The sequence below is a fragment of the Xyrauchen texanus genome, chromosome 32 (assembly GCF_025860055.1).
Source record: "Xyrauchen texanus isolate HMW12.3.18 chromosome 32, RBS_HiC_50CHRs, whole genome shotgun sequence".
NCBI classification, from domain to species: Eukaryota; Metazoa; Chordata; class Actinopteri; order Cypriniformes; family Catostomidae; genus Xyrauchen; species Xyrauchen texanus.
Genome location: NC_068307.1, coordinates 36,734,053 through 36,752,280, shown reverse-complemented (window position 1 = coordinate 36,752,280; position 18,228 = coordinate 36,734,053). Strand labels below are relative to the sequence as shown.

At 38.6% G+C, this 18,228-nt stretch overlaps 1 protein-coding gene across 6 annotated transcripts in view; it reads right to left on the bottom strand.

Moving 5' to 3' along the window:
• itpr1b (inositol 1,4,5-trisphosphate receptor, type 1b) overlaps positions 1–12,606 on the bottom strand; it is a 206,487-nt gene extending 193,881 nt beyond the window's left edge. For all 6 annotated transcript variants that reach the window (XM_052101305.1, XM_052101306.1, XM_052101307.1 and 3 more), the window contains exons 1-2: positions 12,476–12,606; positions 9,369–9,482 (exon numbers count right to left, since the gene is read on the bottom strand). In XM_052101305.1, coding sequence (XP_051957265.1) covers positions 9,369–9,460 — 92 coding nt within the window. In that variant the 5' untranslated portion in view covers positions 9,461–9,482; positions 12,476–12,606. The remainder of the gene's footprint in view (positions 1–9,368; positions 9,483–12,475) is intronic.
• Positions 12,607–18,228: the final 5,622 nt, after the last annotated feature.

Below are 18,228 nucleotides of genomic sequence, written 5' to 3'. Positions count from 1 at the left end.
TCCTTCTGCAAGTTTTTCCCATCTCCACACATGTAGGAGCTCAACCAGAGTGACCATCAGGTTCTTAGTCATCTCTCTTACCAAGGCCATTATCCCCCAATTGCTCAGTTTGGCTGGGTGGCCAGCTCTAGGAAGAGTCCTGGTTGTTCCAAACTTCATCCATTTAAGAATTATGGAGACCACAGTGCTCTTGGGAACCTTCAATGTAGTTGACATATTTTGTAGCCTTCCCCACATCTGTGCCTCGACACAATACAGTCTCTGAGCTCTGCAGGCAGTTCCTTTGAACTCAAGGCTTGGTTTTTGCTCTGATATGCATTTTCAGATGTGAGACCATATATAGACAGGTGTGTGCCTCTCCAAATCATGTCCAATCAATTGAATTTGGCACAGGTGGACTCCAATCAATGTGTAGAAACATCTCAAAGATGATCCAGAGAAATGGGATGCACCTGAACTAAGTGTCATAGCAAAGGATCGGAATACTAATGTCAATGTGATATTTCACATTTTTCTTTTTAATAAATTTGCCAAATTATAAAAAATATTTTGGTTTTAACTTCGTGATTATGGGGTACGGATTGTATATTGATGTGAATTTGTTTTAAGCATTTTAGCATAAGGCTACAACATAAAAAAAGGGGGAAATATTAAGGGCTCTGAATATTTTCTGAATGCACTGTATAATTATATATATAAACTTAATGTCTAACCCTGATAATTTTTTAATGTTCACATTAAAACATATAAATAAATCTTATACAGCCAATGCATCAAACCCATACAAAATCTTTGCCCATCATAAACGTGTTAAAATCTGCAAATTTAACATAAAAAGCATTTTTGGGCATCATAGTTGTATTAAAACATAAAAAAGCATTATTGTTTACTGTTGGCATGTTCAAAAGGTATGATTTTCAAATGCTTTGATGATACCCAAATATTCCACATAGCCAACAACTCAATATGATTTGAAACAGTATTTGCACATCTTACATTGAAAAAATGGGGAAACACAGGTTGTCCCATTTACTAGATCATATTATTTGTGATCTAAACAACAAAATTGTGTTTCTCTTCTAAACCAGATTCCTTTGCTTTCGATTAATGTAATTTTCTAAATAGTGCACTCTACTAGATTACATTATATAGGGTGAATATGAACCAATCAAGTCTGTTCAATAAAATGGGTAAGGAAATTTGTAGTCCCCAGCGTAAAAATTTTAAATGAAGTGTTATTTTATTCATTTTTGAGCAAGATAATAAAAGGGGGAGATTTAATAGTGTTTGATGTTGTTAATTTGGGATTTAGAACCGATTATGATGCACTGTGGTAAATGGGGGAGCTTTTGTTTAGGTTGAGGACAGGTACACAAACACCATGCTGTATGTTGCTTTACTCAATAAGCAAATACTACTTACAGTTTAGAGTGCTAATGTACAGTTGAAGTCAGAAGTTTACATACACCTTAGCCAAATACATTTAACCTCACTTTTTCATCATTCCTGACATTTAATCGTAGAAAACATTTCATGTCTTAGATCACCAATTTATTTTAAGAATGTGAAATGTCGGGGGTACCTGGGTAACTCAGAGAATAAAGATACTGACTTCCACTCCTGGGAGTTCACGAGATTGAATTCCAGGATGTCTCGAGTGATTCCAGCCAGGTTTCCAAAGCAACAAAATTGGCCTGGTTGCTAAGGAGGGTAGAGTCAAATGGGGTAACCTCCTCATGGTCGCTATAATTTGGTTCGCTCTTGGTGGGGCATGTGGCGAGTTGTGCGTGGATGCCGCGGTGGATGGCGTGAAGACTCCACGCACGCCATGTCTTCACGGTAGCTCAACAAGCCACGCGATAAGATATGCGGATTGATGGTCTCAGATGCGGAGGCAACTGAGATTTGTCCTCCACCTTTTGGATTGAGGCGCGTCACTACGCCAACATGAGAACTTGGAGTGTATTGGAAATTGGACATTCCAAATTGGGGAGAAAAAGGTGAGAAAAAAAAAAAAGAACGAAAAAGAATGTGAAATAATAGTAGAGAGAATTATTTAGTTCAGCTTTTTTTTCCCTTCATCTCATTCCCAGTGTGTCAAAAGTTCACATACACTTTGTTAGTATTTGGTAGCTTTGCCTATCAATTGTTTAACTTGGGTCAAACATTTTGGGTAGCCTTCCACAAGCTTCTCACAATAAGTTGGTGGGATTTTGGCCTATTCCTCCAGACAGAACTGGTGCAACGGAGTCTGGTTTGTAGGCCTCCTAACTTGCACATGCTTTTTCAGTTCTGCCCACAAATTTTATATTGGATTGAGGTCAGGACTTTGTGATGGCCACTCCAATACCTTGACTTTGTTGTCCATTTTGCCACAGTTTTGGAGGTGTGCTTGGGGTCACTGTCCATTTGGAAGACCCATTTGCAACTGAGCTATAACTTTCTGGCTAATGCCTGGAGATGTTTCTTCAATATATCCACATAATTTTCCATCCTCATGATGTCATCTATTTTGTGAAGTGCACCAGTCCCTCCTGCAGCAAAGCACCCCCACATGATGCTGCCACCCACATGCTTCAAGGTTGGGATGGTGTTCTTCGGCTTGAAATCCTCAATCTTTTTCTTACAAACATAACAATGGTCATTATGGCCAAACAGATAGATTTTTGTTTCGTAAGACCAGAGGACAATTCTCCAAAGAGTAAAATCTGTCACCATGTGCACTTGCAAACTGTAGCCAGTTTTTATGGCAGTTTTGGAGCAGTGGCTTCTTCCTTGCTGAGCAGCCTTTCAGGTTATGACACTATAGGACTCGTTTTACTGTGGATATAGATACTTGTCTACCCGTTTCCGCCAGCATTTTCACAATGTCCTTTGCTGTTGTTCTGGGATTGATTTTCACTTTTCGCACCAAACTACGTTCATTAATAGGAGACAGAATGTATCTCCTTCCTGAGTGGTATGATGGCTATGTGGTCCCATGGTGTTTAAACTTGCATACTATTGTTTGTAGAGATGAACGTGGTACCTTGAGGCATTTGGAAATTACTCCCAAGGATTAACCAGACTTGTGGAGGTCCACAATTGTTTCTCTAAGGTCTTGGCAGATTTCTTTTGATTTTACCATGATGCAAAGAGGCACTGAGTTTGAAGGTAGGCCTTAATTACATCCACAGGTAAACATCCAATTCAGTACACCTCCTATCACAAGCTAATTGGCTAAAGGCTTGACATCATATTCTGGAATTTTCCAAGCTGCTTAAAGGCACAGTTAACTTGTTGTATGTAAACTTCTGACACACTGGAATAGTGATATAGTCAATTAATAGTGAAACAATCTGTCTAAGTAATTGTTGGTAAAATGACTCATGTCATGCACAAAGTGGTTAAAAAATGTGTTTTAATGACTCACAGCTTAAGTGTATGTAAACTTCTGACTTCAACTGCATATGCAACTTAATTAGCATTACTTCATAACATGCAAAAATATTATGTAAAACTGAAGAAATTAATCATGTTAGGGACACATATAAAATCCCTTTGAGGCTACTTAATTGGGTAATTTAAAAAGAACTAAGGAGACAAAGAATTAAGGAGCTAAACAAAGAGAAAATATGTTGATGTAACTTGATCAAATTATGCAGAACCGATGTACATGATTAAATCATGTAAATCCAAACATTTTATTTCAGTGTAGCCTACATCCTTCTCAAAATGCATAATTTCTGTAGAATGCCTCTTCTCCACTCACAGTAAATGCAACCTAGCAAGAAAATTTCACACCCTCAAGTGACTAATGGACTGGTGGGTTTGGTTTTGTCCATTTGTACCTGACTGATGCAGCCATACACACACCAGGACTGTCAGTTTCCATCACACACTAGCTCTGGGTCCTCTCTGCTTCCCTGTGCTCAGCTGCAGGGCAGGTGGCTCATTATACTATCCACAATGAGGTAGTTCGGTGGCACAGAAACCAAAAAAAAAAGAAAACACACACACACATTGTACGCCAATGCAGCTAAATATAGCCATGGCTCATGAGGATGTGCGCATGGGGGAACAGCCGAGAAAGTGATTACAATGCAAATCAACTGCACAGCAGCATCTTGACAAATGAGATCCGTCAATGATCTGTTCTTCAAAGTTACAATACTTCTGTTGTCATGGAGGGGATGATGTGAGATAGTGATGTGTGCATGATCACTGAAACATCGAACAGCCTGTCAAAATGGGCTGATTGCCAGGAGGCGGTAGGGTATGATTAAATGGAGACTCCAAAATCTCATCTGGGTGAAAGGACAGACAGTGGGTAAAAGCTCAGATCTGGCTGCATTTCAGCAAAGAACAAGAGCAAATTACAGAAACGTCAATGAGAAGAACTGTAACCTGTGGCAATGCACCAGCAGTGGTCTGTCATTTTTGGAAACATTTCATCAAATTCTTTCTTCCTGCTGCTGTAAAACAACAGGTGATCTGTAGTATTTTTTGCCATCTACAGTCCCATATGATAACATCTAAAGCAGTGGTTCTCTACTGGAGAGTCTGGTCTGACAGGGTCGCGGACAGCAGTGGAAAACAATGCTAAATGCAAATAACTATACAATCATTAGAGCTGTCAGAATCAGTACATTTTTCTTAATTGGGATTAACACATTTACCGTTGATAAATCACAAACCAGCATAAAAAATGCTTTGAAGGGTGGAACCTTTGTAATATGTCCACCCAGGTTAATTTTACTGGCACACACTTCACAACACACACAACACCGATTCCAAGTCAGTGATCAAATTGTGGAGAAAGGACATCTTAATGCTACTTGATGTACAAAATAAGCCCAGATGGGATGCAATAGAAATCAAGTTCAGCCTATGCAAGTTGCATTTTTAATTGCCACAGAAGCCCGGCATGGCTTAACTATCACCAAAATGCAGAATAAGGCATTTTTGTCTGCAAGCACTTTTCATGTGAAGTTCAAAGCGGTGCTTGACGCTCCCAGTGCCGACCTGATGCAAATTATGAATGCAGCTGCATCATTGCTGTAGCAAAGCAGATATCCAGATAAATAGTGTGGAGGATAAGAGTTAAAATTTAATACAGATTGCAATAAATATGCAAGCTAAACACAACAAAAAAGAAACAGCCCTTTTTCAGGACATTGTATTTTAAAGATAATTTTGTAAAAATCCAAATAACTCAGATCTTTATTGTAAAGGGTTTAAACAATGTGTTCCATGCTTGTTCAATGAAACATAAACAATAATTGATCATGCACCTGTGGAACAGTCATTAATACACAGCTTACATATTATGGTCAATACAGGCAATTATGGTCACAGTATTAAAAACTTAAGACACTAAAGAGACCTTTCTATTGACTCTGAAAAACACCAAATGAAAGATGCCAAGGGTCCCTGCTGATCTGCGAGAACGTGCCTTAGACATGCTGCATGGAGGCATGAGGACTGCAGATGTGGCCAGAGCAATAAATTGCTATGTCCTTACTGTGAGACGCCCAAGACAGCGCTACAGGAAGAACAGCTGATCGTCCTCGCAGTGGCAGAGTGGCAGACCATGTATAACAACACCTGGACAGGATCGGTACATCTGAATATTACACCTGCGGGACAGGTACAGTCTGGACTGAGCGCTTGTAGGCCTGTTGTAAGGCAGATCCTTACCAGACATCACCGGCAACAATGTCGCCTATGGGCACAAACCCATCTTCGCTGGACCAGACAGGACTGGCAAAAAGTGCTCTTCACTGACGAGTTGCGGTTTTGTTGAAGGAATGAGCATTACACCGAGGCCTGTACTCTGGAGTGGGATCAATTTGGAGGTGGAGGGTCTGTCATGGCCTGGGGCTGTGTGACACAGTATCATCGGACTGAGGTTGTTGTCATTGCAGGCAATCTCAATGTTATGAGTTACAGAGAAGTCATCCTCCTCCCTCATGTGGTATCCTACCAGCAGGCTCATCCTGACATGACCCTCCAGCATGACAATGCAACCAGCCATACTGCTCGTTCTGTGCATGATTTCCTGCAAGACAGTACTGTCAGTGTTCTGCCATGGCCAGCAAAGAGACCGGATCTCAATCCCATTCTGCAGGGCTGTGAGGGCTAGGACCATTCCACCACAGAAATGTTCGGGAATGTGCAAGTGCCTTGGTGGAAGAGTGGGGTAACATGTCACTGCAAGAACTGGCAAATCCGGTGCAGTCCATGAGGAGGAGATGCACTGCAGTTCTTAATGCAGCTGGTTGCCACACCAGACATTGACTGTTACTTTTGTTCATACAAATATTTACGTGATATTTGAAAACTAGTTTGATGGTTTATGTGAAAACTAGTTCTTTCAAATAGTCAACATCCCACTTAGACTTTGGGAAACATTTAATGTTATTTGAATTGGTGCAATTTCAGTGCATTTCCATCTTTATACTATGGAAGGCTTTAATTGGAAAATGTTAATAAAGCATTGTATTGTTACATATTGTTATGTTTTCTATCCTAAGTTGGAAATAAATGCATTTTGACAGGATAATAATTATAGTGTCAAATTTCAGCACTTAATAAATCTGTGATTATATCGTGATTAACTACAAAAACATTACCGTAATAAAAAAAATAAAAACATTTATCAACCGACAGCACTAATAACCATATATAGTTAGGACAGCAAAATAAATAGGCTTATCATTCCTTAAAAGTGTGAAGAAAACATTTCCTATCCCAACTGTGAATTGGCTAGGAGCATGAAACTACTGACCATTTACAAACCAAACCTTCAAACTATAAAGACAATGGGCCTCATTCATGAAACACGATGAAAATGAATTTTTGTGTAAATGGTTCATAAAGCCGGTCTGATGTAAATTTCCTGATTAATGCAAGTTTTTATATATTCAAAACGTTAGGCATGTGTAAATCGTGCGTTAGACATAGGAACACGTTGGGTTCTTTCAGACAAATTGTCATGACTACATTTTGATAGAAGAAAATTAAATAAGTAATGGTATTGCTTTTATTTAGAAACGTTTCTTTGCTTCTTGCATTTATTTTTTTCAAAGTATAGTTTTTTCCCCAACTCTGCTTATTTCCAGCATTTGATTGAATTTCTCGAGAGAAATAATAATAATAATAATGCCCTCTAACGTGACTGGCTCTACGTTTTTTTTTATTATATTTGATATAAGCTCTATTATTCAGATTTCATTATTTAGTATAGGCATTGCATATAGTTGACATTTGGTCAGTGGTAAACCCATAAATGAACATCGCGGGCAGGTGCGTAAACAATACAATGGGGAAAAAAGAAAGCGCCCAGACAATCGTATAGCTTTTAAATCTGCAATATCTTACAGCATTTCAGTCAGGGCTGGACTAGTAATTTGGCATACTGGCCATTTTCCTGATGGGCCGATGCTCTTTGGGGCCGATCAGGGGCAGACTGGCCTTCTGGAGAACCAAGCGGGCTGCTGGGTCAGCCACGAAATGGGCCGAATGGCCATGATAAGCTAAAATGAGCCGCCGCATTATGCAGAACAGACCACAAAACGGAGTCACAATATGCAGAAAAGGACACGTTCACCAACGTTTGGGCCAGTTGCCATGTTAAATCCCAGGCCCTGGACCGATTTCTCTTCCAATTCCAGCCCTGGTTTCAGTCACACACCTTCTTCAAGCATTCTATCAATTTATTTGAAGATTGTTCTTGTTGCAAGTATCACTGTACAGTCTTGGATTTACTCGAGGAGTTTCCCCAGTGATCCTGCTGATGCGCTCAACTGAACCAGAGAAGGACATCCTCCTGTGACCTGTCGGCATGAACTGAACATTTTTTACACTAAAGCTTCAGGTCAAACCATTTTTATTGACATTGGACTGTTTAATTCACAAAAGAACCTCTAAAAAGAACCTTTTTATGTTAAAAGCTTCCTATTTTTGTTTAATAGGGAGTCTAAAGCCTTTCTTAAATGCCGTTTTAATGGACGTGGATTATGTTAATTGTGAATGAACATGCATGCACACTCTATTTACCAATGTCTGTAATTCACTAAAATACAGTACATTCATTGTACTAACAAATCTGTGGAATACGATGCGTTCGTGAATCCGGCGGAAAGTTTTCAGGAAGCTCCATTTTACATGAACATTACTCCCAATTCTTTCATATATTTACGACATTTTCATGAAGGAGACCCAATGTTAAACTAAAAAGTCCATACAGTTCATGATAATACTGATACATTTAATGTTTGACTTTAAGGACATTTTTGTTTATTTTTATAATAAAATTTTGGTACTGTGTTGGGTCGCCACTTGATGTACAATGTAAAATCTGGTTCCTGAAGCAAAATCAGCTGGGAATAAATTATCTAAAGTTTAACTTTAACTGGCAAGCTTTATTTGGTGGTTGGTATAGGTAGTTTTAGGTTATTGATAAAATATCTAGGCTAGTAATGTAAGGTTCCCATTTCAAGCCATTGAAATGGTAAATTATGACATTGACAATTAATAGATTCGCTGTCACTAATTGGGCCCTTGAAAAAGGCACCAACCCCAGTGGGACCATCCTGGTCATTAATGCCATATGTTTGACAAATAAGGTGTATGGGTTTGAACTTCCAAACATGATGATCCTCTTGTGAAGGCTGCTATATATATCATGTATAAAGACTAGGGCTGTCAATTTAATGTGTTTATTCAGTGTGATTACTTATATAAATTACTATTAATTGATTGAATGACATTTAATCATGCAATCAAATATTTGTATATGCAATTAATTGTGATAATTTTTATGAATTAATCAATATATCATGTAATAACTTCAATTAAAAATGTAATCGATTGAAAGCCCTAATAAAGACCCATTTATATGGTGTTCCAAAATTAAATAACTGGCTTTTATAGTGTCATTATACAATTGGAAAAGCAATCATTTTATATTAATTACTGTTAAAAACCATGGTCGTCAATCGAATAAAATACTTTATGAATCTCAAGCTTTCCAACCAATATTTAGAAACAGATTAGCAGAATGAAAGTAACAGAATAATTTCAAATTTGTTAATCTGTGGACTCCCTAGCACTCCTTTGCTGCCCCAGTTTGCAAGCCTCTATGCTAAAAATGTATATTATTTGACTATACTTCTAACTGAGCACACTTATGAAGTCACATGTCAGATCTCAGTTGAAAAAACATCAGAAATCAACACAGCATGACCATCACTTGCTCTCCATAAAACACTTCTATTGCACCCTCACTTTCTTCTTCTTTTTTGTTCCTGTACTTTTAAATTGTTCCTCCTATTTAAACGCTGCTGTCCACACACTGAGTGATGACATGATGGTGGTTATCTTACCCTAAAGTGCTGATAAATCCATTGGTGGATCCCTCCGCATACAGGGAGCAGATGTCCCCAATATGGAGGAAACTAGACATTTTGTCCGACATTTTGCTCCACTTTAAGGTGTGCCTGCGGACAAGATAAGGAACAGATTAAGGTACAATAAACAAAATAGTGTGAAACCCATCCATATGCATGCACTTTATTCAGTTCAGTTAGAGATTGTATGTAGGTTATCATCAGGCATGAAGCAGCCAACAGCTATAGACAATAATAGCGTGAGACCAAGGGCTATGGGGATAGAATTGAGAAAATTAGAATTTGACATTTTGAGATGCCCTAGTTTTTGACAGCACAGACATGGAATCCAAGGTCTTTTAGCTATATTGGTGAATGATGAAGAACATTCTAGAAAATACAGCTGCTGTATTAAAAGCTGAAAAGACACGTATGATTGGGAAAACCTTAAAATTAAAACTTTGCCAGCATTTACTCACCCTCGTTTGTCTTTCTTTTTTCTTTGGAACTTAAGATGCTAGGCAGAATGCTCAGTCACCATTCACTTTTATTGTATGGGCAAAGATGGAATTAAATTGAAAGGTGACTAAAACCCTCAGTCCATGGCAACATCCTTTTGTGTTCCATGGAAGGAAGGAAGGTCATACAGGTTTGGAACAACATGTAGGTAAGTTTATGAAGTTTATTTTTGGTGCGCACTATTTGCATTTTCACTCAATGCCAACTTTCTTTCTACATTGTAATGATTATATACACTCACAGAGCCCATTCTTAGGGACACCTGTACACCTACTTATTCATGCGATTATCTAATTAAGCCAATTGTGTGGCAGCAGTACATTGCATAAAGTCATGCAGATACGGGTCAGGAGCTTTAGTTAATCTTCACATCAACCATTAGAATGGGGAGAAATATGATCTGTGATTTTGACCACGGCTTGATTGTTGGTGCCAGATGGGCCGGTTTGAGTATTTCTGTAACTGCTGATCTCCTGGGATTTTCATGCACAACAGTCTATAGAGTTTACTCAGAAAGGTGCCAAAAACAAAAAAAAATCCTTGTTGATGAGAGGGGTCCAGGGAGAATGGTTCAAGTTGACAGAAAGGCTATTGAGCAGAACAGCATCTCAGAATGCACAACATGTCAAACCTTGAGGCACATGAGCTACAACAGCAGGACTATAGTGTTCATAATAAAGTGCTCAGTGTGTATATAAGTCACAGCAATAAGACATTATGTTCAGGCTAGAAGATCTTTTTAAGTTAAGCGAAACAACATTCATAGCAAAATTACAGATAATGAGGAATGTGCATACAGATCCTTCGACATGTATTTCGTTGCGGCTAAACCATTGAACACTTCTCTTCTTTGATAATACATTGAGTTGATACTACAAATCAGCTTGAGAACAAGCATACAGCTGTATAAATGGTAGAAGACACCAGGTCAGCATCAATAAGTTATGGAGTATACAGAGGCTCAATACACCTCACACAATTTTGTTCGTCTTCGCTTCCGGAATTCGCAGTAAAAATGTACAGTAAAAAAATAAGTTACATTTTGGCCTGATCTAACCCAAATCTGATAGGATCACTTCAGAAGACATGGATTTAATCACTTGAGTCTTCCAGATTACATTTATGCTACCTTTATGTGCTTTTTGGAGCTTCAAAGTTTAGGTCACCATTCACTTGCATTGTAAGGACCTACAGAGCTGAGATATTCTTCTAAAAATCTTTGTTTGTGTTCTGCAAGCAAAGAAAGTCATATCCGCCTTTTTGCTGAAAGTGTTCCACGGTTTGCCTGTTTAAAATTTCTGGTCTTTTTATAGACAGTGCCTCACTGGAGTATGTAGAAGTCATGAAGCGCTGATCTGAGGTGAGTTACGCTGATATCATTAACTACTTTGAGTTATGACAGCCAATAACTGCACAAGTTGAGCGTGAAATTAATTTGTACTCCAAATAACAATTAAATGGTTGTTGTTCTCTGTCTGAATTGCTTGTTTCGGTAGTTTTTACATTGTGTCTCGAGACCAGAAACACAAAACAGGCAATTAGAATCATCATCGCACTGCCCAGAGTTTGCTCAGGAAAACTGTGGACACATCTGGGATGGCATGAGGGTAAATGATGAGAGAATATTCCTTTTTGGATGACCCTTCATTTTTAAATAAAACAAATCCATCCTCATTTGTACAATTTCTTGTTCCGGCTCTTTCTGTCATATGTGAGATGTTTAAAACTTCACACTTTAGAAACTTTCCACTTAATCAAATCTTCAACAATGTTGAACACATAACTATCATGATGTCTGTTTGATTAAGAAAACAGTGCATAATGTGTCGCTGCAATGACAGATGTATGTGGGCTGCCTGTTTCTGAAACGTAGTCGGATCCAACTTTTTCCAGTGTAAGGTACTGAATATGGAGGCCACATTTAACTCTTACAGTATCTAACCCAAGGGCGTAGATTTGGCATTTACATGTTTCCATTTATCGTACTTGCTCGATTTTATTATTGGGGAGGATACCTCCCCCCATTCCCCCTGGAATCTACACCCCTGATCTCACACTTTCATTTATCAACTGAAGCCTTGTGTGAATACGGATTACGTTTTACACAGACATACAGTTGAGACACCCACCTTCCCGTCTTAAGTACAGTGAGATGAAATCTAAACGCTTAATTCGACAGGTGATTATGAACAGCCAATGAGAATGCAGCTCAGCCGCATGAGCCACGAACAGCTACTTGATGTTTTTATACAAAACATACCACTTTATTCCAAAAACTTTCATCCAAAAAGAGACTATGCATATAATGTGCTTTAAAGCGAAGGCAGAATATTTATTGCAAATAACATTCATCATTTTATCAAATGTATCAAGAATGTCAGCGTTCCCACCTGCCCCAAGCAGAAGCAGAAGCAGCACCACCGCCGCGGCAATCAGCATATCGAACGGCGGCATTGAAACATTGTAACACGCTGTCAAAACTTCCGTTAGGATCACACTGATGAATGCATCAGTCACATATCTAATGTAGACGCTGATGTCTCTATTGGCAGTACAGTAACAGCAAGAGTTTACTTGAACTTTACCTTCTGCAGAAGGGAATACAACACTGGCGATGTGGTCAGTGACAGAATTAGTCCAGCCTGGTTTCCTCGTATAATTCCATGATATGTGAAAGTCCCCCAATTGAAAATCGCGGCGTGTAGTTGCCAGTTGGATTTTGTACGCACTCGTCCGCTTTCTAACCTCCTCCACATGAGCCCTGTAGCTCCGCCCCCTCTACAGAACGCGCATCTGATTGTGCAGCAGGGGAGACAGATGGGTATTGGAGTTCTGCAACATGCACAACCACATAAAAAGTAGTCCAGACAGACAGACAGGCAGACAGACAGACAGACAGACAGACATGTGTTTATTCTACTTTTTCTGGCCTAAAGCATTTGTCTTTAAATTGAATGAGGGAGGAGCTTATGGGGTCATAAGGTCAACTGACTGTCAAAAACAGGAGCTGTTACCATCTCTGGGTGATTAAGATGTGGTGTCATTTATTTTACAATTCATATATATTTATATCTATTTCATATGCTCATTATTGCATTTGATATGTCCAAAAAGTTTTTATCACATTGCATGGTGTTAATGCATTTGTAAAGTCTGAAACATTAAAAAAATACACAAAAAACAAGTTCAGCCTCTAGAAAATGCACAAAAGTTTAAGATACATTATCAGAAACATGATCCTTTTATTCCAAATACCATCAGGTGCATAACTGCCCATCACATTCTAGCAAAACTGGTTTGCATGTACCAAATACATCATGAAACCCATATCGCGCAACACGGAAGCTGTCAGGTTGAGGGATGTGATACTGCGCTTCAATGCTTTTTTTCACATTCACTTTTTAAAAGTCTGACCCACAAATCAAGTTGGTGATCTACTTTTTTTTTTTTTTTGCTATTGGCCTACAAAGAACATTCCTCATGTTCATCAGTCGTTAGAACTAGAACACTTTTTTTTTTTAATGTGGTTTGGCACTGGTTTTAAGCAGTGTCCCCTTGGCGAATTTAAATATGCTGTGGGTTGCTTATGACATACCCTAAACTCACACTTTAAACTGGGCTTCTAGGTGTAAATATCATTATAGGTGGTTTTAATTATGCCATGAAAAAACTGATGGTTCATGTGTCCATTGGAAGAGTTTGAATCTTCCAATTTCCAATAATGATTAGTGCATAGTATACCAAGGTAGGAAGGCTTCAAAGCACGTCTGAATCCAATGTTTGTGTAACATGCTGTCTACTAAGATGCCTAAGTCTGGTGGTACCCTTAACGAGACCTTTTTGTACCTGTAGTTAAAATGTATAACTCGTTCTGAGTACACAATTGAACCCTATGGGCATTTTAAAGGTACATTTATATGTTTTGTTCTTCTAGGAGCAAAAATAAATAAATACATTTTTGTCTTCTTAAGAGTACAAATGTGTACCTAAAACAAGGGTACCACCTCAGTGACGACTTTGTATCTTAAAGGGATAGTTCCCCCCAAAATTACAATTCTCTCATTATTTACTCACACTCATGTCATCCCAAATGTCTATGATTTTCTATTCTTCTTCTGCACACAAATGAAGATTTTTAGAAAAAAAAAAAAAAACACTTTGAATGGTGGCCAGAACTGTGAAAGTCCAAAAAGCATATAAAGGCAGCATAAAAGTAATCCATCCGACTCAAGTGGTTAAGTCCATATCTTCAGAAGCAATGTGATAGGTGCGGGTGGTGATTTGCACAAAGAATGCAAATCGCCAAAAACAAAAGAAGAATGTGAAAGTGAAAATATAGATTTATTGTAAAAAGGATTTTAAAATGTATCTGATTCTCCCCACACCTGTCATATCACTTCTGGAGATATGGGTTTAAACACTGGAGCAGTATGGAATTCTTTAATGCTGCATTTATGTGCTTTTTGGACCTTCAAAGTTCTGGCCACCATTCACTTTTAAAAAAAAAAAATATATAATAGTAAAGAAAAATCTGTTGTTCTCATTAATAGTTGTTTGGTTACTTACATTTACATTTATGCATTTGGCAGACGCTTTTATCCAAAGCGACTTACAGTGCACTTATTACAGGGACAAACCCCCGGAGCAACCTGGAGTTAAGTGCCTGGCTCAAGGACACAATGGTGGTGGCTGTGGGGATCAAACCAACAACCTTCTGCTTAACAGTTTAGTGCTTTAGCCCACTACGCCACCACCACCACTACTCCACTCTGTTCATTTAAATCTGTTTGAATTATTGCACATGATTTAATGATGCCTTGAAGAAGCTAGTCTGTTACAGGGACAGTTTACACAAAAATTTTAATTTACTAAATCCACATGTAGAATGTTAGGGAATGACAGCCTCAGTCACCATTAATTTGTATTGTAAGGAAATCCAATTAGTAAATAGTGAACTATTAAAGCCAACTATTAAAGGCTTAAAGCCTTTAAGCCATCGTCTGACTGGACAGCCAGGTAGCCTCTTTTGGTTTTTGACTCCTGTACTTCTTGTTGGTTGAGCAACAAGGGATTGCAACTTGCAACCCAGTAACCACACTTCCCGCAATTGCTTTCCTGCAAGGGTGCCCTCTCAAACAAGATGTCTCAAAAGAGTCCAAAAATTGTCTTCCTACCTCCCCAGAACAGCTGCATCACTCATAGTTGGATAGATCACCTAGCATCTCCTTTAGAGTTGTGTTTATGCCCAATAACACATATGCCGAGCTGCACGCACAGACACTAGACACACAATAGAGGCTTTTGTACATGTGTTGCATTCTAAACAACAGGATGAGTAAGTGAGAGGGGCCGTGAATGTGGGTGGGCTCGAGTCATTATTATCATACAAAGTTGCATATCTTGCACTCAGCTCTCACCTTATTCTCCATCTGCGTGCGTTTATGTGGAGTGGAAGAGAGCTTCGACCAAGCCTTTGAGATGGAAATATGTGCAGCTACTGCTGCTTAAAACCGAAAGGGGCCATACGGCTCATCCCTTTGATCTGTCTATGGATGGGATGGTTAACCCACGATACAAGAATCATCTTGGCAGAAACATTGTAAACAATGAAATGTGACAGACATCATTCTAGAACAGGTTTGCAACCAAAAATTTAATTGGAGATTTTATAATTGATGTGTTGAAATTGTTTCCAAGTTAAGAACAGGGTTTGTTTGGTGGTTTATGGTTGGTTGTCAATGTTGTATTGACTTAAAGTAATATTTTGGGTTCAATTCAAGCTGAGCTCAATCGACAGCATTTGTGGCATAATGTTGATTAATACAAAAATGAATTTCTATCTAAAATCTGCAAACGTTAAATACTCACTGTATCAAAAGTTTAGCCACAATACGTAAATAATGTGTGTCTTAATATGATTTCAGTGTTTTAAAATCACTTATTAATGTTTTCTCTGTAAATGATATCCAATTTTACAACTTTGTTGCCATGATGAACGATTAAGACAACTTTTCAGCTTAAATAATAAACAAGTTTTAACAGAAGAATTAATGAACATTAAGTGCTTTTATGAAATGATAAGCTTCACATGTCTGCCTTTAAACCCTCCAAAATTCACTTCCATTGCAAGTTCCTTACAGTAACCTTGTTGCTTTTCTTTTTTTTTTTTTTTTTAAAGAAAAGGAGGGATGAGTCTAAATTATCCACGTCTTCTGAAGCGATCCAGAATACTCCTTTTACACAATAAATCTTGACATCAGCAGTCTCCTTGGCTTGATTACACTTTTTAGCACCATCTAGCATTCTGCACACATGTCAAGCACTAGGAAGTGATATCGAACTTGAAATCATGATCTTGCCTAGAGACTGCTCTAGCAAGATGTGGTTAATTTTTTTTTTTACATTTTTGTTTGTTCTCACCTAAAACTGACTGGATTGCTTCAGAAGACATGGATTAAAACACTGGGGTCATATGGATTACTTTTATGCTACATTTATGTGCTTTTTGGAGCTTCAAAGTTTTGGACCCAATTCACTTGCATTGTATGGACCTACAGAGCTGAGATATTCTTCTACAAATCTTCATCTGAGTTCTGCAGAAGAAAGAAAGTCATACACATCTGGGATGACATGAGGGTGAGTAAATTATGAGAATATATTATAAATGTATATATATATATATATATATATATATATATATATATATATATTTTTTTTTTTGGTAAAATATTCTTTAAGATCATATTGAAATCTTTTGATTGCAGACATTTGGTATCTAAGCACAGTTTGAGACATTGTTGAGATCTCTTCTGAAACTGTAGAAGAGATACATGAGATTACTGCAGTCGTTTTGCTGCACAGGAGAAATAATTTAATAAATGAAAGCTGCTCATTAGCTTGGAGTAAGACAAACATAAAATGTCCTGGCCCCATTGACTCTCTCTTATATTAATTCTAATAACAGTAGGTTATATTGGTATGAACGAACAAACATTATATTTACAGTATATACTGCTTTTCTGACACTACACACAAAGTACTTTCCACAGTGAACAGGGGACTCTTCTGAACCACCACCAGTGTGCAGCATCCACCTGGATGATGCGATGGTAGCCATAACGCACCAGTCCAGTACGCTCACCACACACCAGCTATTGGGTGAGAGGAGAGAGTAGAGTTATAGAACCAATTATTGATGGGAATTATTAGGAGGCCATGATTGAAAAGGGCCAATGGGGGGAATTTGGCCACAATTGATTACACCAATTCTCTTTATGAGATTTTTCTCCCCAATTTGGCATGCCCAATTCCCTCTAGGTCCTCCTCGTGGTGGTGTAGTGACTCACCTCAATCAAGTGGCAGAGGACAAATCTCAGTTACCTCCACATCTGAGACAGTCAGTCTGCACATTTTATAACGTGGCTTGTTGAGTGAGTTACCACAGAGACCTAGCACATGTGGAGGCTGCACATTATGCTCAGCAGCATTCACACTTAACTCACCCCACCGAGAGCAAGAACCAACGTGACTCTACCCACTACCCACCCCTAGCAAACGAGCCAATTGGTTGCTTAGGAAGCCTGACTGTAGTCACTCAGCACACCCTGGATTTGAACTTGCGACTGCAGGTGTGGTAGTCAGCATCTTTACTGAGCTTCCCCAGTGCCCTGGGATTTTTAATGACCACAGAGAGTCAAGACCTCAGTGCAACATCTCATCTGAAGGACAGTGCATTTTTACAGTATAATCTCCCCATCACTATACTGGGGCATATCCCACACAGACCACAAGGTGTGCACCTCCTGCTGACCCCACTAATATCTCTTCCAGCAGCAACCTTAGTTTTTCCCCAGGAGGTCTCCCATCCAGGTACTGGCCAGGCTCAAGCCTGCTTAGCATCAATGGGCAACTGGTCTTGAGCTACAGGGTGACATGGCTGCTGGCTGGCCTATATTGTAAATCTACTTCTTTTGCAATCATGAAGATGAGAGAGCAGAGTTGGAGTCTTGATCTTGACCTCATTAGACCACAAACATGGGCTTGATCTGAGTCTCAAAACTTAGTCAACCTGGCATTTGCACACAAAAAAAATGCCATGTTGAAATTTTTTTAAATATTAGGCAGAACTTGGTTTTATTCATCAGGACTTTGATTGATGTTGATTGGATCTTGAAAAGATCTCTATATGAGAGGTGATTGGAGTGGCCAGATTGAAAAATATGTTTATGTTTAATATGCTTGGTGATGTCAATGTAAAAGGAAAGTTGTTTCAGAGATAGAGTCAATTAAAACAATGTGAATAAGACAAACATTGTATTAACATGCATCAATTCTTCTA